Source organism: Lontra canadensis, unplaced genomic scaffold, assembly GCF_010015895.1.
Source record: "Lontra canadensis isolate GAN:19392208 unplaced genomic scaffold, GSC_riverotter_1.0 scaffold12, whole genome shotgun sequence".
NCBI lineage: Eukaryota > Metazoa > Chordata > Mammalia > Carnivora > Mustelidae > Lontra > Lontra canadensis.
The window spans coordinates 9,630,365-9,656,083 of NW_022631006.1; the positions used below are offsets into that span (position 1 = coordinate 9,630,365).

The 25,719-nt window shown below is 42.1% G+C and overlaps 1 protein-coding gene across 2 annotated transcripts in view; it reads left to right on the plus strand.

Moving 5' to 3' along the window:
• MYO5C (myosin VC) overlaps nucleotides 1-17,411 on the plus strand; it is a 92,194-nt gene extending 74,783 nt beyond the window's left edge. The window contains exons 36-41 of one of the 2 annotated variants that reach the window (XM_032856457.1): nucleotides 702-791; nucleotides 4,138-4,288; nucleotides 5,139-5,421; nucleotides 13,961-14,135; nucleotides 14,555-14,635; nucleotides 16,639-17,411. In XM_032856457.1, the coding sequence (XP_032712348.1) occupies nucleotides 702-791; nucleotides 4,138-4,288; nucleotides 5,139-5,421; nucleotides 13,961-14,135; nucleotides 14,555-14,635; nucleotides 16,639-16,791 (933 nt within the window). In that variant the 3' untranslated portion in view covers nucleotides 16,792-17,411. The remainder of the gene's footprint in view (nucleotides 1-701; nucleotides 792-4,137; nucleotides 4,289-5,138; nucleotides 5,422-13,960; nucleotides 14,136-14,554; nucleotides 14,636-16,638) is intronic. The other variant, XM_032856458.1, reaches the window with a different exon arrangement.
• Nucleotides 17,412-25,719: the final 8,308 nt, after the last annotated feature.

Consider the following 25,719-nt stretch of genomic DNA (forward strand, 5'->3'; position numbering starts at 1 on the left):
CTTGCTAAATCCAATTGTTTTCCCTTCTTTTTTACCCTCCTCTCATGGATGGAACCACTTGGCCCTCCTCTCTGAAACACTCCTACTTTGTCCTTCAAATCCCGGGACTTTCCCAGTTTTCCACTTACCTCTGACCACGGTACCTCTTTACCTTCTCTGTGCCTCTTCCCGCTGCCCCACAAGCACAGCTACTCTCCCCAGCAGAGTCCTCAATTTGGAGCTCTTGTCCCTCCAGCCCTTTCCTTCAAGGACAGCATTCTCCCTGCTTGTAGGAGACTTTCTCAGCTGCCCTCTTTCACCAGCATCCTTGCATCCCTTGAACGTTTGGAGTCTAGTCTAGGACCACTGTGCAGGAGCTCAGCACCCATTTAATTATGTCCTGCGATGTTATGAATAACATTCTTCTCGGTCAGAACGTGAGCTCTGGAAGGCGAGGACTCAGACTTAGCTTTACCAGGAAGTTTCATCATCAGAAATACTTTGCAAACCAGAACCTGCTAAATAAACATAAGAGCTTATCATTATAGTATAAATTGAGTAAAGTCTTTGGTGAATAAAAGAAGAATTCATTCTGATCAAAAGCCATGAACTGACCAAACTGGTAAGATTCATGAGAGCTATGCTCAAAGGCACCAGGAGTCACCAGATCCAACTTTGTCTTTCTTGGTTTGTTTGTTTGTTTGTTTGTTTTTGTTTTTAAGGAACATGTAGACGATTTTGAGATGCTGTCTTTTTGGCTTTCCAATACGTGTCATTTCCTCAACTGCCTGAAGCAGTACAGTGGAGAAGAGGTAGGGACACTTGCCTGTTCTGTGTTCTGTGCAGACTGCTGGTCTCTAACTTCCTCGTGAGCAAGAGCTCACCACAGCAACTGGGGACATCCCCAGCTCCAGGGGTAGCCTCTGCTCCAGATGGCTTCCCAGTCTCCTTCTCAGCCAGGAGGTCAACTTCACATCACTGGTTAGACAGAAGTCACAGTCAGAAGACTTAGCAAAAGGCCGGGACCTTGGGCATGATACTAGGTCTCAGTTTTCCCTGAGTTTTAAATCAATGAGGTCAGGGCCCCTGGGTAGTTCAGTCAGATAAGCTTTCGGCTTAGGTCACCATCCCTCAGTCCTGGAATGAGCCCTGTTCAGCAGGGAGTCTGCTTCTCCCTCTCCTCTGCCCCACCCCCTCTCTCAAATAAATAAAATCTTAAAAATAATAATAATTAGTAAAAGCATCATAATAATAATAAAGTAAGATGATTTTTAAGTTTGTTTCTGGTTGTGACATTCTGAAGTATTCAGTATCATGACTCTAAAATCCAACCTTTAGACTAACATGACTGTTTCTTTGGAGCTCTTTTCTCTGCAGGATTCTGATCATTGCTCCACAATCTGTATGTACATTCTTTGCCATTCCAGCTCTGCTCCCAACAGAGAGGAATTCTCCACCTTCAAGTACTCACAGACTAAAATGTCACTGACCCAAAATAATAAGGTGGTTTTCAGGGTTTTCACTGCTCTCTCAAATGTTTGTACCATTAATGGTCCCACCAGCAGTGTATGAAGTTTCCAGTGTCATCCCTTCACCAACACTTGATATTGACAGGCATTTTAAATATTTACCAATCTCATTGGTATAAAATAATACCTTGTTGACTTAATTTGCAATTACTTGATCACTAGTGAGGTGAGGACTCACTCCATGGAGGGGCACCTGGGTAGCTCAGTCTGTTGAGTGTCTGACTCTTGGTTTCCACTCAGGTCATGATCTCAGAGTTAAGAGATGAAGCCCACGTAGGGCTCCATGCTCAACGGGGAGTCTGTTGGAGAATTTCTTTCTCTCTCCGGCCCTTTTCCCTGCTCTCATGTTCTCTAAAATAAGTAAAATAAATCTTTCAATAAAATAAATCTTTTCTTTAAAAAAAAAAAAAAAGGAGGGATGCCTGGGTGGCTCAGTGGGTTAAAGCCTCAGCCTTCAGCTCAGGTCATGATCCGGGGGTCCTAGGATCGAGCCCTGCATCTGGCTTTCTGCTCAGCAGGGAGCCTGCTTCCTCCCCTCTCTCTGCCTGCCTCTCTGCCTAATTGTGATCTCTGTCTGTCAAATAAATAAATAAAATCTTTAAAAAAAAAAAAAGGAGTCACTCCATGTGCTCATTGGTCATTTGGGTTTCTGTTCAAATTGTCTACTGACATCAGTCTCCATTTTCTTTAGAGGCAATTTTTTTTCTGACTGATTTGTACGAGGTCTTTACATATCATGGATAAACCATGGTTTGTCTTATAATTTTTTTATGGAGTCTGTTATACACAATTTCTGAATTTTGGTATACCAATCCTATTCTTTTATGATATGTGTTTTAGTGTCTTCAGGAAATTCTTCCCTGCCCTGAGACCATGAACTTCTCTTACTTTCTTCTGAACTTCTATAATTCAAATTTAGAGCTCACAGTTATGCTTTTATCTATCCAGAACTGGTGTGATTATTTATCCTATGATGTGTGAGATAATTACCTCATACCTTCTTCCAGGTGGATAACTAATTGTCCCAATGAAGGAAAAGTAAAATAAAATATAAAAGTAACTCTACTAGTACTATAGAACAAGAAGAAAAGTAAGTAAAGATAATCCAATCTCTGACTAAAAGGAATACCAAAAGGAGCTGGGGGCACAGCCCAGTCCATTTAAGACAAACTGGCATGTGTGAAACATTAATGGAAGAGGATATTATTCGACACCATTTATCTTTTGACCCTTTCTTTGCCCCCTCCGCCATGTGTACAGCATTCTTTTCCCTGTTTGAATGTTTTTTTTTAATTGCCATATTTTCATTTCTATTTCAATGGTTCTTTTTCACCTCTGCCTCTTATCATTATATCCTCTTCTTAATGCTTTCTTTTTCTTTTACCTCTTTGAACATGTTGGATATATCATATTAATCTGGTTGGGCTGTTATCACAAAATACCACAGACTAGAAGGCTTTTAAACCACAGAAATGTACTTTCTCACAGTTCTAGGGGCCCAAAGTCTGACCCTCAACCAGCCTACCAGCATGGCTGGTTCCTGCTGAGAGCTCTGTTCTGGCGTCTGGATGGCTTCTTCTCACTGCTGCGCCCTCCCACAGCCTCTCCTTGGGGCACGAGGCGTGGAAGCAGACAGACTGAGCTTCCTAGTGTCTCTTCTTCTTTTTTTTTTTTTTAAGATTTTATTTATTTATGACAGAGACAGCGAGAGAGGGAACACAAGCACAGGGGAGCTGGAGAGGGAGAAGCAGGCTCCCTGCTGAGCAGGGAGCCCATATGGGGCTCGATCCCAGGACCCTGGGATCATGACCCTAGCCGAAGGCAGATGCTTTAACTGACTGAGCCACCCAGGTGCCCCTGAGTGTCTCTTCTTTTTTTTTTTTCTTTTTTTAAGATTTTATTTATTTATTTGTCAGAGAGGAAGAGAGTGCAAGCACAGGCAGACAGAATGTCAGGCAGAGGCAGAGGGAGACGCAGGCTCCCTGCCGAGCAAGGAGCCCGATGTGGGACTCGATCCCAGGATGCTGGGATCATGACCTGAGCCGAAGGCAGCTGCTCAACCAACTGAGCCACCCAGGCGTCCCCCGAGTGCCTCTTCTTAAAGGGACACTAACCCTATCAGATTAGGGCTTCATATTAAGGACCTCATTTGATCTGAATAACCTGGTCACAGGCTCCATCTTCAAATACAGCCACACTGGAGGAGAGGGCTCCGACATCATAAATATTTAGTCCATTACACACATTTTAAAATATTTCAGGTTGATCTATGCTCTATAATAATTAAGTCATGAATCTCTTGTATTGCATCTCCTGGCTTCTTACAGGTGTGTGTTTCCTTTATGGCTTTGCAGTCTTTTTTGATGAGCTTCCATGGGATTTGTTCAGCACTGTATGGTATAGGTGCAGGGCAGGGGGTGGGCGGGTGCCTATTTGTAGGGTGAGGAGGCAATATGGCGACAGTTATAGAGAATAAGCAGCACCACAGACATGGCAGAGCTCATTTCATACAATCAGACGCTGGGTTTTAAAGTATAGATGCTCATTGGAATGTCCCTAATAGAGGTAGTGATTTAATTTCCTACATGTCTGTATCATTCTAATATTTATATGCTCACATTACTTTCAGGAATTCATGAAGCTTAATAGTCCACATCAGAATAAGAATTGCTTGAACAATTTTGACCTCTCAGAATACAGACAGATTCTTAGTGATGTGGCTATACGAATCTATCATCAGTTCATTGTTGTAATGGAAAACAACATTCAACCAATAATAGGTAAGAAAAGAATTGAAGACCAAAAAATATTTATGGTCGCCCTGAGACCTTAAAAAAACAAATCCAGGGGTGCCTGGGTGGCTCAGTCGTTAAGCTTCTGCCTTTGGCTCAGGTCATGATCCCAGGGTCCTGGGATCGAGCCCTGGGTCGGGCTCTCCGTTCAGCAGGGAGACTGCTTCTCCCTCTCCGGCTCTCCCTTGCTTGTGTTCCCTCTCTCACTGTCTCTCTCTGTAATATATAAATAAAATCTTTTTAGAAAATAAAATAATGAAATAAATCCAGTATAAGCAGTGCAATGACAAAGAATATAATTTTAAACCCAGAAAAATTTAATTATGTAAATGTCTACTTTTTAATTCTTTTTAATTGCTTGAAATGATGACCTATATAAAAGTACATGGTTCTTAGTTTCCTGCCTGTAACGGTGATTCACCCTGAAGGATAAGACTAGGGAGACCTGCTACTACTTATGTAGCTAATCCTAGGTCATCACTAAGTGTTTTTGAAATCCTAAAGTCCCACTCAAATTCTTGTATACTTTCTTCAGTTTTCTGAAATTTAAATACTCTGGCTTTAAATGGTTCCAGACCATGAGTTATCATGTTAACCTGCTCTCTCTCCTGTGAAGTTGAAAGAAGAAGGACTCCAAGCTGTTGTAAAGAGCCATGCATCTCCTCCCCGTGGGGCTCCCCAGTCCTTGATCTTCTTGCTTCCCCTATCATAGCTGTGACCACTGCTAACTCCTGCAGAAAACGTGCCACCTCCTGGAACAGACCCAGGAGAGCCATAGAAAACGTTCTCTGGTCGTGTCCACTGTGTGATCAAGACATGCTTGTGTTCTTCTCTCTAGTGCAGGGCATGCTGGAGTACGAGAGCCTGCAGGGCATTTCTGGCCTGAAGCCCACCGGCTTCCGGAAGCGGTCCTCCAGCATAGATGACACGGACGGCTACACAATGACCTCCGTCTTGCAGCAGCTAAGCTACTTCTACAGCACCATGTGCCAGAATGGCCTGGACCCTGAGCTGGTGAGGCAGGCCGTGAAGCAGCTCTTCTTCTTGATCGGGGCCATCACCCTGAACAGCCTCTTCCTGCGCAAAGACATGTGCTCCTGCAGAAAAGGGATGCAGATCAGGTAAAACCCATAAGCCTCCACCCGCACCCAGAGGCAGCTGGGAAGAATGCCCTTTGTTATGGTCCGTAATCAAAGGAGCGAGACTGATACAAAGTGAAGGTCAAGCAAAGCGAAGGTCAAGCAACGAGAATCAAACCAACCGGCTGGGGCCAAACCAACCGGTTTGGGCTGTCTCTTACAAAGAGGCGACCTCTCCCAGCCTCACAGACTAACTTTTATAGAGGGGGTTGAACCTGGCTATACACAGGTGGCCAATGAGATTGCAACACACAGGGAAAACTGCACAGTCATATTAGGTCACACAGGTGGCCAATTGAATTTCAATTTACCCTAGTAGATATATGTGCGCCCCACTGATTGGATGTCTCCACCTGGCCTGACCCGCCCTTGTATCTGGGCTTTGCAAGTAAGTTCCTCTGGGAGAGGCAGGGTCAATCTAAGTTCACTGCATAAACACAAAATGGCTCCCTCTGGCTAAGTAGGCCCTTACACCCTTAATGTCTGCCGCCCCCTCCGTGTGAGCTGTGCTGCTGGGGTAGGGGTGTGCAAGAGGACTCTTAGAAACTTGAGGAGGTCTTTGGTCCGGTGGTAGCCCCAACCCCTGGTCATCACTCTACACCAAGCTAGCTTGGCACTCAGGCCCAGGGCCTTCCTTTGGTGGTTAAAGACTAGTAACTGGTAATTGTGTATTTTAAATCCTGGCACTGGGTGCTTGTCAGACACTCAACCGGCGTTTACTGACTGCCACCTCTGTGTCTCGAACTGTTGGCAGCTGAGGACACAGGAAATGAAGGAAAGAGCAGCTAGATCCCTGCCCTCCAGAACCTCAAAATAGCCAAATAACCATTCAAGGCAATTATGGTGAAGTCACAAACAAGGATGCAGAGAAGAGAGATCGTGGTGGACAGACAAGTGAGGCCCAAGAGCTATGCACTGAGTGATCCGACAGGGAGAAGAACATTCCAGGCAGGGGAAATGAGGCAGGCAAAGGCACAGAGGGAGAGCTGAATGAGGAGCTCCCCTCAGGCTCTAGGAGGAAGCTCTGTCTAGATTCAGTGGGGGTTTGTTTGGGGAGCAGCAGGACCAATGTCCTGAGGACATGGTGAGACACAGTTTTGAGGTGTGTCAACTTTTCCTGATATCTTAGTTGAGGAAACACAAACCCTGAGCTCTTGTTAGAGTTAGCGCTATCAAGTGACTAGAAATAGGGTATATAGTTAAGATTTCTATGATTTGCACAGGGATTTGATACATGTATGTGGCATGAGAAGCTGAGATCGTGTTGACGACAGTGATGTCAGGGTAGGGAGCAAAGGAAGCATCTTGAGCCAAGAAGTAAACAAGGCATCTATTAAACCGTGTTAGCATTAATGAAACTTGAACTTGGACATTCCCACAAACCAGGACATTCCCATGACACCAGGTTGTGGTTTTCAGATAAGAAAGAGTATTCTGAAGGGCTTTGTGGATCTTCTTCTCTTCCTTGGGAAAGGAAAAGGTTCTGTTTATTTCACAAGTTCCAGGCAGAAGCCCTGTGGGCCTCTGAGGTAGGATTCAACCCTATTTAGAGGAAACCCATAAACTTAAACATGTCATTAGAGCCCTGGCTAAGCAATTCTCTTTCCTTCTGTGGGTTCTCCACGAGTGAGGACAGTCATGAGCAAGATGCATGCACCTAGATCCCGTGACAGCTGCTCAGAGGATAGGCCACATCTGTCCCCATAGGCGCTCAGTGCTTTCTTGGTTCACCAGTTGACAGCGGCCATCTGAGAAGTAATTCCCTTATGGTGCAGTGCTCTGAGGAGCACATGCATTTCACAGAGGCTCGGTTATTCAGGTATTTATTAAGCTCCTGCCATGAGCAAGGCCCATGAGGATTTGAGGCGGCTTTACAATGAAAACACAAGCCACAAAATAATAAAACCTGAATACAAGTAGAAGATCAAGACCAAAGGGGAAAAATGATAAACATTGGACAGAGTCGCTTGAAAACTGTTTCTGGGCTTCCTGACTGACAGGACAAAAAGCCAAACATGGTTAGCTCTCTGGTCTCATGAGTATGGTAAGCCAGGTGTTCCCAGGGAAGAGGTAAAGATTTTCCCGATTATTTTTTTGTTCCTAGTCATGAGTTATAAAAAATAAGGTTTCACATGGAACTTTATCCCACAGTCTCTGCAGTAGCATTTTTGCAGCGAGTTTCACTGTGGCTGCTTTGTCCAGCGATCTTCGGTGAAAGCCTCCGCAGGGCACGTGGAGACAGACAGTTCTGTCAGGGACCAGAGTAATGTGCCCAAGGACATACACGGCTTGCTGGACTAAGGGACCTGGGGAAGAACATGAAAGGCATTGGTTTGGGTCTGAAAGCACAGGCAGAATTTCAGCAGACCCAGGCTTAGAGGAATGAGCACAAGCTTCATGACAGAAAACTGCTGGTAGGGTATTAATAGCTCCCTTCAAATGGAGGGCCAGGTTGGTTACATCAAGAAAGTGGAACACGGGCCTAAGCAACACACGCATCAGTCCCTCAGTGGTCGCAGCCACCACAGGCTTTTCTTTTTTCCAGAAGGCTTTAAACTCTGAATTCAAATTCTTCAATAGCCGTAGGACTATTCAGGTTACATATCTCATCTTTGATGAGCTTCTTTAAGGAATCAGTGCCCTTCATCTAAGTTGTTGAGTTTATGTGCATAGAGCTACAAATAATATTTCCATATTATTTTACTTTCTGCAGAATTTGGAGTGATATCCCCCCACTTCCATTCCTGAATTGGTGATCTGTGTCTTCTCTTTTTATCTTGATCTGTCTTGCCAGGGGTTGTTTATCAATTTTACTGATCCTTTAAAATAACCAGCTTTGGCTTTCATTGATTTTTCTCTTTTTTAAAAAATTTAATTGATTTCTGTTACTGTCTTTATTATATCATTCCTTCTGCTTGCTTTGGATGTATTTTGCTCTTCTTTTTCTTGTTTCTTAAGGTAGAAGCATTGGTTATTGACTTTGAGACCTCTCTTTTCTAACATAAGCATTTAATGCCAAAAATTTCTCTTTAAGCACTAACTTTATCCCACAAATTCTGAGACATTGTTTTTCTTTTTTTTTTTTTTAATTAAAAATAGTTTCTAGTTTCCTTGGAGTCTTACTCTTTGACCCGTGGACTACTTAGAAGTATGTTGTTCAGGGGCATCTGGGTGGCCCAGTCAGTTAAGCCTCTGCCTTGAGCCCAGGGTCTTGGGGTCCTAGGATCAAGACCTGTGTGTCTATTTCTCTTTCTCCCTCTCCCCCTCCCTACCATTCACACTCTCTCTATCCCTCTCTCTCAACAAATAAATAAAATCTTTGAAAAAAAAAATGTTACAAGCTTTCAGAGACTTTCTTGCTCCCTTTCTGTTACTGACTTTTGGTTTAATTCCATATGATCAAAAAACGTATTCTGTCAGTCACACCCTTGGAAACAGAAGATAGAATGATTGTTGCCCAGGGCTGAGGAGAGAGAGGAAGAGGGAGGCGTTGTTCAGTAGATATAGAGTTTCAGGTATTCAGGTATTCAGATTCTATTCTATGCTGGGCATGGAGTCTGCTTAAACACTCTCTCTCTCTCTCTCTCTCTCTCTCTCCTTCTGCCCCTCCCCCACCTCTAAAAAATTTATCTACTGTGTTTTTACTCTATCTTTGTATTTTTTAGTGTTTGTTCTAGGAATTACAGAATATATACTTAATTTTCAGTCTATTTAGTTAGTTATTTCGAAGTAGGCTCCATGCCCAACATGGGGCTTGAACTCACCACCCAGAGATCAAGACCTGAGTGAAATCAAGATTCAGATGCTTAACTGACTGAGCCACGCAGGTGCCCCTTTTAGTCTATTTAGAATCATTATCTTAACCATGTCAAGTGAAATATAAGATGCTTACTATCACATAGGCCCCTTTCCCCTTTATGTTATAGTTGTCTTATGTATTGTATCTACGGACATCAAAAACTCTGCCAGATAATGTTATAATTTTCATTTTAAACCAGCTAATATATTTTAAGAAACTCAATAGAAGAACTGTCTATTATATTTGCCCACATGTTTACTCCGTTTCTGTTACTCCTTCATTCCTAATGTTGCAAGTCTTATTTTTTCCCCCAAATCTCATTTTGATACCATTTCCTTTCTGCCTGAAGGCATTCTTTTGGTAATCCTTACACAGCAAGTTCAGTGCCAATACTTAGTTTTCTTTCACCTGAAAATGTCTTCATTTCACTTTCATTCCTGAAGTATATTTTGGTGAGATATAGAATTTTTGTTCACATTCCATTTTTTTCATCACTTTAAAAATGTGAAACATTTTTCCATGGTTTCTGATGAGAAATGCAAGGATATTTGAATTACTTTTCCCTCCAAGTAATGCACAGTTTTTCTCAGATTGCGTTCAAGATTTTCTTGGTCTTTGATTTTCCACAGTTTAATTAGGATGTGTCTAGGTGTGGATTTCTTTGAGTTCAACCTCTTTGAGATTCCCTGAGCTTTTTGAATCTGTAAGCTTGCACATCTCACTAAATCTGGGACCTTTTCAGTCATTTCTTTCCTTTTTTTTTTTTTTTTTTTAAAATTTTTTTTTTTTTTTTAAAAAGACAGAGAAAGCTAAAGAACAGCAGAGGGAGAGAGAGAAGCAGGCTCCCCACTGAGCAGGAAGCCCTATGTGGAATTCAATCCCAGGACCCTGGGATCATGACCAGAGCTGAAGGCAGATGCTTAACCAACTGAGGCAGCCAGGTGCCCCCTTTTCAGTCATTTCTTCAAATATTTTGTCTGCATCATAATTTCTCCTTTCCCCTGGAACTTCAATAACATGAATGTTAAGCCTTTCATTATGGTCTCATGGGTCCCTAACGTTATTTATTTAATTTATTTTCCCTCTGTTTTCATTCTTTAGATCGAATCCTCTCTCTTGACGGACTGTTTCCTCTGGCATCTCTATTCTGCTGTTGAACCCATTAAAAGAATTCTTTTATTTTTGTTATTATATTTTTCAGTTGTAAAGTTTTTGTTTGGTTTTTCTTTGTATCATCCTTTTCTGTGACTTTCTATTGTTTCATTTATTTCAAGATAGTTTGTCTTTGCTTTTTGGAGCATTTTTATGATAGCTTCTTTAAAATCTCTGTGTCATTTCAGAATTGACATCTATTAATTTTCTTGTTTGATGCAAATTGAGACTTTCTTGGTTCTTCATATGCCAAGTAATTTTGAATCATCTCCTGGACACTTCTAGTATTATACTGAGACTTTGGGTCTTTCAGTCTTATGGAGAATGTTGATATTTTTATCAGATAACCCATTTGAGTTCAGGCTGCGAGTTCTGACCATCGTTTGTGGCTTGTGACCCCTGTGTCAGTTCTCAAAGCCTTTGTTATGCTGTTTGGTTCTGTCTCATGTGTGACACGCCGTGGTCAGTCTGAAACTTGGGTGGTGCTCTGTCCTATTGTTTAGTCCTCAAAACCTACGTGTGCTGTTGAGGGTCAGATCCGTGCATGGGCCCAAGGTAGCACCAAGGAGTTCACGAACAACTTTAAAGGGTTGTTTTCCCAAGCTCCTCCATCTCCAAAACACCCCTGATACTTTCCAGATCCCTGAGAATCCCCTCTTTGGACCTCCAGACAGAAAACCGGGGGTTTACTTAACTCACTGTGTGGTGTACTTGCTACAGATATCTTCGTCTGGGGCTAAGTGGTGGCAGAAATGAACAATGGGGGTTCACCCCATTCTCTTGAACCACTGTTGCTCCATTTGGAGAAGGTTTTCCTTCCTCAGAGTTTTAGCTTCCTACTGGACCCCATTGCCACACTGCTACCACAATGAAATTGTTTGGGGCTGAAGCACAAAAAGAAGAAAGAAGAAATAGAAAGAAGAAAAACAGAGGACTTCTGTCCTCTCTAAAGCGCTTTAAGACACCTTTCTTCAGCTCCTCAACACAGACCTAGAGGCCTCTGACTGGAAGACTTTATTGCCATCAGTACCCACCGCTGAGTTTCAGGCTCCTTTGAGGTCAGGCTAATGAATAGTAGACAGGAAAAAAACTAGTAAATTCACTACCCATTTGTCAATACTTCAAATCCTGGTCTTCTTCCCCAACCTACCTAGTACTATTTACTTTCCAGAGTCCTCAAATAGCTGCTTCAGGCATTCCATCAAGCTTTTACAGCTGCATTCAATGGGAGGGCAAAGTGGAGTATGTTCTTGCTTAGAACCAGAACTCCACCACTGATTTTTCCCCTTTTCTAAAAACCTGATGAATAATCAACATACGGTGTTGTATTAGTTTCAGGTATATAAAAGCATGATTCAGCAATTCTGTACATCACTCAGTGCTCATCAGGATAAGTGTGCTCATAATTCCCTTTATCTATTTCACCCATCCTCCCACCCTTTTCCCTTCTGGCAACCATTAGTTTGTTCTCCGTATTTAAGAATCTGGTTTTTTGTTTCTTTTCCCCTTTGTCTTGTTTCTTAAGTTTCACATGGAATGAAATCATACGTTACTGGTCTTTCTTCAACAGACTTATTTCACTCAGCCTAATACCCTCTAGGTCAGTCCATGTTATTGCAAATGGCAAGACCTCATTCTGTTTTATGGCTGAGTAGTAGTCCATTGTATAGCTACACCACACCTTCTTCATCCATTCATCTATTGATAGATGCCTGGGTTGCTTCCATATCTTGACTATTATAAATAATGCTACAATAAACATAGGGGTACATTTATGTTTTTGAATTAGCGTTTTCATTGTCTTTGGGTAAATACCCAGTATTTACCCAATACTTTGGGTATAATTACTGGATTATGTTCCACCACTGATTTTTTTAGTGGGAGAATTAACATGCTCAACATCCATAGTAAGGAAGGACTGTGGCAGAATTAAGTAGGATGAATTAGAAGGGATAAGATGGGAGGCCCAATAGGAATCTATTGTAATGAGAACTCAAACTAGTGGAACCAAATTGTCAGTGCAAAAAAGGCAGGAAACCAGTACAAGAAATAGTATCTCACACTCATTACATCCCTATGGAATATATCGACTCAGCATTATTGTCCCAATGTTATAGTCAAAGAGAAGACCCATGGAGGGAGTTGCTAATTAAGAAGGCCCAAGCTAGGAATGCCCTTAGAGATCACCTGGTTCAACACTCATTTTTTTTAAGGTTTATTTATTTAAGTAATCTCCACAACCAACATGGAGCTTGAACCCATGATGCCAAGATCAAGAGTTGCATGCTCTTCCAGCGGAGCCAGCCAGGTGCCCCCAAAATTCAATTGTTAAAAACAGCTTCATTGATAGATAATTTACATATTATAAATTTTATCCATTCTGTAAACTATATCTGTATAGTTCAATAGGTTTTGGTATATTTACAGAGTTGTACAATCACCATAATGTAATTTTAAAACATTTCCATCACTCTAAAAAGAATTTTTATACCCATTAGCACCAGCATTCTCATCCACTACCATATCCCACTTCCATAGTCCCCTCTCCCTCAAGCGAGGCAAGCACAAATATATTTTCTTTCTCTATAGGTTTGCTTGTTCTGGACACTTTTATAAATGGAATCATAAAATGTGTTGTCTTTTGTGACTGGCTTCTTTCCCTTAGCATAATGTTCTCAAAGTTCATCCATGTGATAGCATGTATCAATACCTCATTCCTTTTTATTGCTGAATAATATCCCACTGTATGGACATACCACAATTTGTGTGTCCATCAGTTGGTGGACATTTTGGGTTGTTTTCATTTTTTGGCTATGCTGCAGTGAACATGTATGCACGAAATTTTATGTGGACATGCTCTCAGTTCTCTTGAGTATATATCCAAGAGTATATATATATGGCAGTTCTATGTTTAACACTTTGGGGAACTGTCAACCTGTTTTCCTTAGCAGCTCTACCATTTTACATTCCCACTAGCAATATATGGGGGTTCTCAACACTCTCACTTACCCATAGAGGTTGAGTAACTTTCCAAATTCACAAAGTTGGCTGGTGGGACTAAAACCCATATCTCTTACTTTATAAACTTACGATAATTAGTGACAGAAACAAGAATAAAAACCCCAGTGGACCGAATGAAAGCCTTCTACCAATTGAAAACTTTCTGCCAATTTAGGAAAAGAAAGCAGTTTTTTATACCAATGTAAGGTCTTCAAATATCACTATGATTTTTTCCTTTAGTAGATTTTCAAATCCATTATTAAGGTTATTTTTATAGATCACTTTATAAATTATTGCAGTCACCACTTTTTGCTCAAATTTCCCCCAAAGTTTAGAGCTGCTATGGCCGTCACCCCAGATCATCAAGATCCTTAGAACCACGGATCATGAGAGCTGATCATTTGGTCCAACCGCCTCATGTTACAAATGAAGAAACGGCTGGACCATGGTCCTAAAGCTCTCAGTGAACTCGAATACCCTCTCAGGACACACTGAGGGATTTGGCACCCTCCCCTGAAGTGTTCTTAACAGATCACCCACTATTCACTCTTTCTCTGGCTTTTACTCCAGGTGCAACATCAGCTACTTAGAAGAATGGCTTAAAGATAAGAATTTGCAGAACAGCTTGGCCAAGGAAACTTTGGAACCTCTCTCTCAGGCAGCCTGGTTGCTTCAGGTCAAGAAGACCACAGACAGCGATGCCAAGGAGATCTATGAACGCTGTACCTCACTGTCTGCTGTGCAGGTGACCAGGCTTGCTGAGGGTATCCCTGATCTTCAAAAATGGATTGTGTGATTGGTGTCACCCTTTCTGGCTTAGCCAGCCACAGGGTGTGTCTGAGTCTCTGTGTGCTCTTTGGGGTGCACACGTATCTCCAAGGACCACCCTCTTATCTAATAAGCATTTATTTAATACTAACTTAGGACTTAAAAACAGAAAAGTGCCTATGATACATTCCCTGCCCTCTGAACTCACAGACGTGTATGTATGGGGGGAGGGGAGGGGTTAAGGAAGGAAGCCAGAACACACGGTTCTTAGAGGCACTTTACAGTATCAAAGAACTACATGTGGTTCCCAAGAGTTCCCAAGCCATCAGAATCGTTATTTCTTGGACAGACTTGTCGTTTTTCATGTTCTAACCCCATCTTATATGCTGTTTCCAGATCATAAAGATCCTTAATTCATACACACCTATAGATGACTTTGAGAAAAGAGTGACTCCATCTTTTGTTCGTAAAGTACAGGTAAGATCCTTAAGGATGTACCTTTTAATTTTCAGTATAAGAAATCGAGGGGACACCTGGGTGGCTCAGTCAGTTATATGTCCAACTCTTGATCTCAGCTCAGGTCTTGATCTGAGGGTTGTGAGTTCAGGCCCCACATTGGGTCCACACTGGGCATGGAGTCTACTTTAAATGAATGAATGAATAATTGAATATTGAATATTGAATTAATGTTATAGAAATCTAAGATTAAAGCACATTTACCAAACATGGAAACAAAAGGCACTTAGCAAAAGCAGCAGGAATGAATAAAGAAGATGTGGTGTATATATACAATGGAATACTATGCAGTCATCAAAAACCCAAAATCTTGCCATTTGCAACAATGTGGATGGAACTAGAGGGTATTATGCTAAACAAAATAAGTAAATCAGAGAAAAACAATTATCATGATCTCTTTGATATGAGGAATTTGAGAGGCAGAGCAGGGCATCATGGGGGATGGGAGGGAAAAATGAAAGAAGATGGGACCAGGGAGAGAAACAAACCGTAAGAGACTCTTAATCTCAGGAAACAAACTGAGGGTTGCTGGAGGGGAGAAGGGTGGAAGGGATGGGGTGGCTGGGTGATGGACATTGGGGAGGGTATGTGCTATGGTGAGTGCTGTGAATTATGTAAGACTAATGATTCACAGACCTGTACCTCTGAAGCAAATAATACATTATATGTTAATAATAATAAAAATTTTTTTTAAGCAGCAGGAATTTTCCCTGTCAAATACCCATTTTATTCTTTTTTTGAATTTCTGAATTTTTTAAAATTTTATTTAAAATATTTTAATTTATTTATTTGAGAAAGCACAAGCAAGGGGAGCAGCAGAGAGAGAGGGAGAAGGAGGCTCCCCACTAAACAGGAAGCCCAATGCGGGGCTCATTCCCAGGACCCTAAGTTCATGACCTGAGCTAAAGGCAGACGCTTAACCAACTGAGGCATCCAGGCCCATTTTAGCCTCTAAAACCATGATTCACCTGCTGTGTTCCTTCAACATGTCTTGTTTATTATCAGTCTTCTTATCAGTACTGTGCAAGGGAGCAGAAGCTGAATGGGAAAATGTATACCCATTTTTCTTATTTTAATCCCTAAAGTTTCTTCCCCAGTCAACTAAGGTATCAATTCTCAAAGTTTAATTCAAGGATTCTGTAGGTCCCTGAGACCCTTTCAAGGGATCTGCAAAGGCTTCCTTTTTCCAAGTACATATGTGTGAAGCAGACTTTTCTTCCTCTACTTCAACCTCTACTTTCCTCTACTTTCAACCTCTATTCACTATAGGTTGAATGCAGAAGCGGACATGAGAGATTTTACCTATCATATTAAGTCAGACATTAAAAAGATTTACAAAATATAAAACAATACAACTTCTTACTAATTTTTTTTGTTTTAAAAAATAGTTACTTTTCAATAAATGTTTACATGCATTGGGTTTGTTCTTGTTACTCTAATGAATTAATATTTTAAATTGTTGTTTTAATTACTAATATAGTAAATATCAATAGTTCTACCCATATGCACGAAACTCTTTGGGGTCTTCAGTAATCTTTAAAGAGTATAAAGGGGTGTTGAGATAAAAAAGGTTACAAACTACTGAACTATAAAAAAGGATAACTGTTAGAAATATTCAATACTTCAGATCTACTCATGTCTGGGCTTAGAATTATGCCACAAGAATGGGTAAGAATAGAAAGCAGATCCATTTACAGTCAGTCCATCCTATGGGAAATTAACTTCTGAGGTGAAACAGAGCACGTAAGTAAATATTCATGAGAGCTGATTGGAAATCCTGCATAGACCATTTCACCACGGGATTGTGTTGTTAAAAGGCTTTTTTGTGCATTTGCTCACATGATTTTGAAAGGAGCTTTTCAGCGACGGTGGAGTTGTGTTTTCCTCACTCTAGACTTCTAGACAATCATAAAGCAGAATGCACTGGTTTCTTTATTCATTTTTTCCTCTGGTTTTAATTTCAGGCTCTCCTAAATAACCGGGCGGATTCATCCCAGCTGATGTTGGATACAAAATATCTCTTCCAAGTTACATTTCCTTTTACCCCCTCTCCACATGCTCTGGAAATGATCCAGATCCCCAGCAGTTTTAAGCTAGGCTTTCTCAATAGGTTATAGCAGGAGAAAAGAGAGTAAGTGTACTTTTCCCTCAGAAGCTAAATGAAGAGCAAATATGAGGGATGTGGTTTATTATTGGAACTGGAAATGCTTTGGAATGTGATATAAGGAAGAACATAAGAATTCTCCAAGATGGGCCACATCTTCTCTTGCTCCCGGTGATGGTGTCACCACTGTCATTCTGTAAGAGTTAACACACACTAGCTGGGGTTGGAAAGGCCACGTCTACCTTCAGAAGCACAGCCAGCTTTTACTGGGATTCCTGGAAGGCCCGTATTTTCTAGATCTGTCTTGGGACAGGGCTCCCCCACCCAGAGGGCGTAGGATCCTGGAGACCCGTGTCTCCTACGTTTTCTAATGTTTTTGTGAGGCCCAGGTACATTTATGAAGCCACAGGTGGGGTCCAGGGCTGAGTCCTCCAGGAAATAATCCCATTTGGCCACAAGGTCCTGTCAAAAGTCCTCTGACCCCAGGCCTCCTGCCCCAGGGCGGAGGGGTTGGGGTTCATTCACTTTTTATTAAAAATGCTCCTGCATGCAAAAACATTTATAATTTCAGGTTCCTCTAGTTTTTAAGAGAATATTCAATCTGAAGTGAATCATATGAAGTATTTTATATATATATATATATATATATATATATATATATATTCTAAAATGAATCTATTAGTAAAATTAATTCATGCCCATTTATCATCTCTTCTGAAACAACATTTCTTTAACTTTTATCTGCCAACACACTTGCCATACTTTCTCATTGTTCATATGATGTTTTTAAAAACTAAGCTTAAAAGGCAACTTAAATGATTTTCTCTATCTTTTCAGCATTCAAATATGCTCTTAAATTTTCCCATAAAAATAACTGAAGAATTATGTCAGTTCCTCCTTGGGAGAAACCAGCATTTTCCAAGTTTTGTGGAAACGGACTATCCCTTGTCCACCCCCCCACACACACCTCCCCCAAACCTTTTCTTTCCTTCCTTTCAGAGCACACAATGTCATTTGACCAGCCCTGCTAGCCTATATGGACAGTGGCCCCAGTGCTCCTGGGTGCCGTTCCGAGGATCCCAACCGGCCCTCTGCTTCTGACAGACTCCCAGGCTGTAGCTGTGATTCTCTAACATGGACATATATCTTAGGGGTGGAAATAATACATGATGATGAAGCAATGTTGCCCTGATATGTAATGATGTCTTTTCATTTTATAAATGATTTAGTTCATTTAGATACATTGTATAGGAAGAAATGAAAAGTAGAACTTTCAAGTATTTTATAATCAATAAAATAAATTACCAAATGAATTGGGTCAGGTTTGGGGTTTTTTGTTGTTGTTGTTGTTTTTTGTTTGTTTGGTTGGTTTTTTGAGTAGGTTCCACACCCAGCTGCTTGGGGCCCAGACTCACAACCCTGAGATCAAGACCTGAGGTAAGGCTGAGAGTCGGACGCTTACAGGACTGAGCCACCCAGGCGTCCCAGGTCAGGTTCTTTCAATTGCTAGGAGACTACATTTTTCTTAGGTGCACAAGGTTTGTGCCTTTCTTTAAGGATTGTACACTTGAAGATGTTGATATCTTTTTATGGATTCATAATACCCTGTAAAATATATATAAACATTTTTAGAGGGAAAGCAAATATGCCCTAAATCCTGGCTTAGGCTGTCTCCATGGGCTCCCAAATGGTGAGGGAATGAGGGGCCATTGGCAGACACTTGGCTGGGTTTCTGATCAGCACCTGTGCCCTTCTCCGTGCCCTTTCTCTGCTCCTCATCACCCTTCCCTTTTGGTTCCCATAGGTCAGGGTTCATGCCTGTTTTGCAACACTCCCCCAGGGCTATCGGCCAGAGACAGTGCCCATCTCCTTTGCTACCCTGGGAGCTCCTGGAGAGCAGGTCCACATCTTACTCTTCCCTGCGCTCATGTTAATGCTGGTGAGATGGGACAGAGCTGCAGGAGCAAGGTCCTATTAGAGGGCAGGACTTGGGGGTCAGCACTGGGAAGGAGCAGATCTTGTCTGGGAACAAGAAAAGGGGGCCTGCAATGCTGAGAAATGTATGCATGGGGGAGGGGAAGGGCACACCTCCCACCTCTCCAACCGTCCCACAAATCTGATGGTGGGCAGAACTTCCAAGATGAAGAGGAGCTGGTGGGATGAGGACCAAGCAGGCGGAAGTTGCTGATGACAGTTGGGGCAAATGTCAGCATGGCTCAGTGGAGCAGAGCGTGCATTCATGAGGCTCCTGCCTGCCAAGGCTGCCTCCTGCAGAGGTCAGAGAACTAGGCTCAAGAAGCAGGTCAGCAGAAGTTCCGAGGGCATTTGCTGTGGATGGGCAGAAGATTGCACAGGCAGTGACTGCCCGTGGGAAGGGTCAAAGCCTCTGAGCCACGACGCCCGGATAAGGAGATTAGAGGTACAGCTTCTGCTTTCTCGACTTCACCTTGGAGCTGCAACTCTGACTTCTCAGCTGGGCTCTCCGAGTGCTGACTCTGTGGAAGGTAGGTATGTGCTAACTGTATATTAGCATACTCGGGTTTTCCTGCATGCTCACACACGTGTTCTATGTGCACACACCAAAGTGTTGACTGGGCGTTCATGAGGAGGGAGCTCAGGTGAACTGCGGTAGTGGTGGGTAATCTGCATCTTTTAATTGTTCTACGACCCATATGCATTTCTTTTGAAATAATAGAAAGGTGTTTTGTTTTAAAAATATATTTAGTGTTGGCATTCGGGGGGAAAAAACCAAGCATCTGTAAAGTCATACAATCAGCTTTAAAAATTGATCCAGGTAACACTTTACATGTCAATATAAGCCTCAGAATGCAGCTTATGGAAGAGGAAGAGTGTTGTTGTTGTTGTTGTTGTTGTTGTTTTTTAAAGATTTGTTCATTTTCAGGCGCCTGCCTGGCTCCGTCAGCTAAGCATCTGCCTTTGACTCGGGTAGTGATCTCAGGGTCATGGGACTGAGGCCCGCATCGGGCTCTCTGCTTAGCGATGAGCCTGCTTCTCTCTCTGCCTCTGCCTGCCGCTCTGCCTACCTGTGATCTCTGTCTGTCAAATAAATAAAATCTTTTAAGGGCACCTGGGTGGGTCAGTCAGTCAAGCATCTACCTTTGTCCCAGGTCATGATCCCAGAGTCCTGGCATCAAGCCCCACATTGGGTTTCCTGCTTAGTGCGGAGACTGCTTCTCCCTTTCCCTCTTCCTGTCACTCCCTCTGCTTGTGCTCTCTCTTTTTCTCTGTCAAATAAATAAATAAAATCTTTAAAAAAATTCATTCATTTTAGTGAAAACACATGGGCACATGAGCCATGGGGAGGAACAGCGGGGAGGAGGTGCAGAGGGAGAGAGAGAGAAAGATAATCCCAAGCAGACCCACCACCTCAGCGGTCCCACCTGCTGAGCTTAGAGCTCTTTACTGGGTTGGATCCCAAGACCCCGAAACCATGTCCTGAGCCAAAATCAAGAGTTGGTTGAGCAACCAACCAAGCCACCCAGGTGCTCCTGAAATAGGAAGATGTTTTGATACAAATATCATATAGTCATAAGTCTGTGAGATTTATCTACATTGTCATGTGTGTCAAAAGTTTATTCTTTTTATTACACATCACAAGTTATCTAGTCTGTTGATGAACATTTGGGTTTTTCCAGTTTGGAGTTATTGTGAATAAAGCTGCTATGAAATTAGTTTTTCTTTTCTTTTCTTTTTTTTTTTTTTTTTTTGAGAATATAAGTATTTGTTTCTGATGAGTATACATCCAGGAGTGGAAGTGCCAGCTCACGGGATATATATATGGGTAGCTTTAGTAGGTCCTATCAACCAGTTTTCCAAAGTGGACATACCAATTTATACTCCCGTCGACAAGGCCACTTCACCACACCTTGCCCACACTTCAAATTGTCAGTCTTTTGCATTTTAGGTATTCCAGTGGGTAAGGAGTGGGATAGCAGTGTGGTTCTCATTTACATTTCTTACATGACTAATGATATTGAGCATTATATATTTATTGAGCATATGAATGTCTGCATTTGTGAAGTGTCTGTTCAGAGTCTTGTATTTAAAAACTAATTTTTTTTTATTTTATTTTTATAAACATATATTTTTTTTTCCCCAGGGGTACAGGTCTGTGAATCTCCAGGTTTACACACTTCACAGCACTCACCATAGCACATACCCTACCCAATGTCCATAACCCCACCCCCCCCAACCCCCCTCCCCCCAGCAACCCTCAGTTTTGTGAGATTAAGAGTCACTTATGGTTTGTCTCCCTCCCAATCCCAACTTGTTTCATTTACTCTTCTCCTACCCCATTAACCCCCCATGTTGCATCTCCTCTCCCTCATATCAGGGAGATCATATGATAAAAACTAATTTTTAATGAGATAATGCACATAACATAAAACTCAGCATTTTATTTTAAATTTTATTTATTTTAGAGGGATTGAGAAAGGGGGCACACAGTGGGGAGGGTCAGAAGGAGAGGGACAGAGAATCTCAAGTGGACTCCCTACTGAGCACAGAGTCTGATGTGGGGCTCGATTCCACCACCCTGAGATCAGAACCTGAGCTGAAATCAAAAGTCAGATGCTTAACTAACTGAGCCACCCAGACACCCCAAAACTTAGCATTTTAAAGCATACATTTCAGTGGTTTTTAGTATATACACAATGATACGCGTTATCTAATTCTACAACACTTCCATCACCCCAGACAAGAAACGCCATACCCACTAGGCGGTTGCACCCCATTTTCCCCTTCTACTTACAGGCAACCTCTCACTTACCTTCCCTCTATACAGATTTGCCTATCCTGGACATTTCATAGAAATTGAGTGGTAGATAGTGGCCTTTTGTGTCTGACTTACTTCACTCAGCATAATGGGTTCAAGGTTCATCTGTGTTGTAGTATGGATCAGAATTTCATTCTTTTCTATTGTCAGATAACATTCTACTGTATGGATATACCACATTTTGTTTACCCATTTATCGGTTGATGGATTTGAGTTGTTTCCACTTTGAGCTTAAATGCTGCTATAAACATTCATGTGTAAGTTTTCATGTGAGCATGTATTTTCAGTTATCATGAGCATATGTACCTAGGAGTGGATTTGCTGGGTGATATGGTGACTACTCTGTTCAACCCTTTATGTAACTGCCAACCAGTTTTCCTCAGCAGCCGCACCATTTTACATTCCCAGCAGCAAAGCATGCAGGGCTGTTTTGCCCATTTTCAACTGGGTCAGTGAAGCATTATTCTAAAAGTAAAAACTGGAGATAGCCTATATATCCAATAATAAGAGGTTGGTTTAATAAATCATGATACTACATGGTATAGAGTAATATTAAAGCTATTACCAAAAAACAGATCTGTAAGGACTAACAGAATAAATTAGATTTAAAAAGCAAATAGCTAATAGCCTTATTTATGTAACTCACAAGCTTTATCTGTGGTGTCAAAAAAGTCTAGAAGAATATGCAGCAATTCTAAATATGGGGAGAGAACACAGAGCAAGTCGTAGGGACTTTCACTCCTGACTTTCTGTCTTTGGTCTGCAGTCTTTTATTTTTATTTATTTGTTAAGATTTTATTTACTTATCTGACAGAAAGAGACACAGTGAGAGAAGGAACACAAGCAGGGGGAGTGGGAGAGGGAGAAGCAGCCTTCCTGCAGAGCATGGAGCCCAACACCGGGTTCAATCCATGACCCTGGGATCATGACCTGATCCAAACGCAGACGCTTAACCAACTGAGCCACTCAGGTGCCCTGAGGTCTGAACTCTTAAAAATAAATATGAGGTGGTGGATTTTGGGGGGTAATTTTTAAATTATTTATTTAGATGAGACATATCAAGGAAATTTTGTGTTTGGCTTGGGCTTAGGGGAAGGTCTGAGAAGTTCTGTGGACTACTGCAGAACAACTTCATGCCAAGGCTTGTTAAAATGGGACATTTTTATCTTGTCAAAATGCTCAGTGAAGCATTTGTTCTAGCTGTTAAAAGTTCCCTCATTATAAAAAGGATTATTGGGACGCCTGGGTGGCTCAGTTGGTTAAACGGCTGCCTTCAGCTCAGGTCATGATCCCAGCGTCCTGGGCTCGAGTCCCACATCGGGCTCCTTGCTCAGCAGGGAGCCTGCTTCTCCCTCTGCCTCTGCCTACCACTCTGTCTGCCTGTGCTCTCTCTCTCCTCTCTCTAACAAATTAAAAAAAAAAAAATTAAAAAAAAGGATTATTAACAATAAGGATGGTAGAACGCACTACAGTTAAATCTGGCCATGATATAAATGCTAAATGAAAAACATCAGTATATAAAAAATATAAAATCTACTCTTGCATATGCCAAAATATGGACCAGGAGTCTTTCTGGGCAGTGGAATTATAGGTGATTGTCTTCTTCCTTATGCCTTTTTTATTTTTCCAGACTCACAATGCCCATGTATAATATTTATAGTTTTCAATACTGTAATATATCAAATTTAGTTTGTAGCTTGCCCATGCTTAACCAATCAAATCCAAAATGCTAGACATGTGAAATGATTTAAGGTTGATATGTCTCAAAGCTTGTGGTCTCCGTGAGAAAATGATGTTTTCTAAGAATACGCGATGGCACATGTAGACAAAAACACTAGTAAGCAAACAACTAAAATTCAAAATTATGTATTGCATACAATTCTGATTTTTTTTAAAGTGTAAACATATGTTTATGAAAACACTAGAAGAAAACAATGTTAACAGCAATCAGTTTGTTACGGGCATGCATGTGATTAATTTTCCTTCTTCCTGTACTTCTGTTTCCAGTTCTAATAAACATGTATAGCCTTATCATTTGAAAAAGTTTAAAATTCAGTCTGGGAAGGAGAACAGTGTCTCTCCCCAGATTTGGAATACTGGCATTTTCTTTCCTTCCCTTTTTCTTGCTCTCTCGCAACTCCTGGCCATCCTGGTATTCCTTCTCCACTCAGTTCCCACAGTTCATCTCATCTTCCATTCCCCCAGCTCTGTCCAGAGCTCATTTCCCCTTCCCCAGATCACTATAACAACCTCTTACCCTAGTTGATTTTCCTGCTGTGCATTCTCTCTCTGACCTACTTCTGGAAGCGCAAATGCTGGAATAATCCGCTCGAATGACCTTGCTCCCTTGTTGAAAAAACCATGGCTCACGTTCCTAATGCTATTACTTGGAGTCCTCAGCATGACCTTGGGACTGGCAGGCCTGGGCAGTGGGGGACAGCGTTACCGCGTCCTCGCCAAAGGCTAGGCTCAGGGGGCAGCCTTCTTTAACTCATATTTTATGAAAAGGCAGAGCATCCTGACTGCGCCAGCTTCACAAGAAGGGTTGTGGAGTCCCGCTACACACAGATTCGGGCTCCACTGCTGACCTCGAACTTACTTAATCCTGAGGTATTTTCTCAGATATGACACGGATATCTGCTTCCTTCCTGGGGTGGCTGTGAGCAGTCAAGGCCAAGTGCTCCGTGATGGTCAGTAGCTGGTTCTCTTCTGATCTCTTATCCTTACGGGATGGCCCTCTCCTTCTCTGTCACGCAGAGATCTCAAGAACTACTATCAGCTGCCCCTTTGTTGTAGGAGTTCACCCCCGTTCATTCTCCCCATTCTTCGTCCAGTCCCAGGGTGACCGCTGCATGGCAGACATTTCCCCTTTGAGGTGTCCCCACTGCCACCTGCCCTACAAATACATTCCTCTTAAATTTGGCTCTGGTGAAATGTTCAGACCGGTGGCTCAAAACCTCCTTATACTCAGGGGGTCATTTCTTTGAACCTTGATGTGGTCCACTCTTTGAAACACCTATTAAATTGGCCCGGCTGTGATGGTTTTCCCCTGTCCCCCTTAACGTCCTCGTCCTCCTCTCCAGCAGTGACACCGCAACACCTAGCCTCCCAAACAGAAACCCAGGAGGCTTCATGGACCCCTCCCTCTCCTTATCCCCCCATGTCAGCAAGTCTAGCTCCTTCTTCTCAAGCATGGCCCTAATCCATCCTACACCATCGCTTTATGTAAGGCCTTCATCGCGTTCTGCCTTAAATGTGGCCATAGGCTCACTTCTGCATCTCCCACATCTCCAGCCTCATCCCCAGCCCCTCCTTCCTGCTGCTGCTGCCCCCACAGCCACTCACAGGGCAGCTTCACATCACATCTCTGGAGCACTTACTATATTCCAGCCTTGAGCTAAGCTTTATGCACTGCCTTTCATAAATCCCCTAGTGATTTCTCCTGTTACAGTAGATGTTAAGTCCCCATTTGATTAATTAGCAAAGATCCACAGAAGCTCAAGTAACCTGCTTAAGAAGTGGGGCCAGGGTCCGGACAGCCAGAGCCAGCACCCTCAGCCACCAGATGGTTTTGCTTCTGTATTTGCCCTCCCTTGAGTGGCCTGAACCTGTCGGTTGACTTCTGGATGGACAGACAGGGGCCCTGGGTCTGTGGCTGTCCAGTGTTTAATAAATGGGATGTGTCCCTTGCAGAGAACCAATACTATGTTTACTCAGCCTTAGGGTATTGGTTGAAATCAGGTTCTACCACTTTCTGACTCTCGTCTTCCCTCCAAAAGTTTACCTTTAGGGGAAGAATTTTTTTTTTTAATTTTTAAATTATAATATCCATTATAATGACACTTTCCACTGTGGAGCCCCACAGGATTACTATTGGGCTGCAAAAATCAACTGTGTTGGTGTTGTTGCCGAAACAGCCAGTTAAATGGTAACCCCAGAAAACCTATTCTGATGCTTTCTTACTGATTAAATCAACGAGCTGGTGTTGACCCAGTGTGTTGTAATAAATCAAAGTTTATAAATTGACTGCATATACTTTATCCCACATGTAGGAGTCTGAGCAACCATCGTGATCAAAGGAAGATGCGGTTTAAAAAACTGTTTCTGTTGCCTTTTCTCCTGCACAAACGTCCCTTTCTCTCTCTC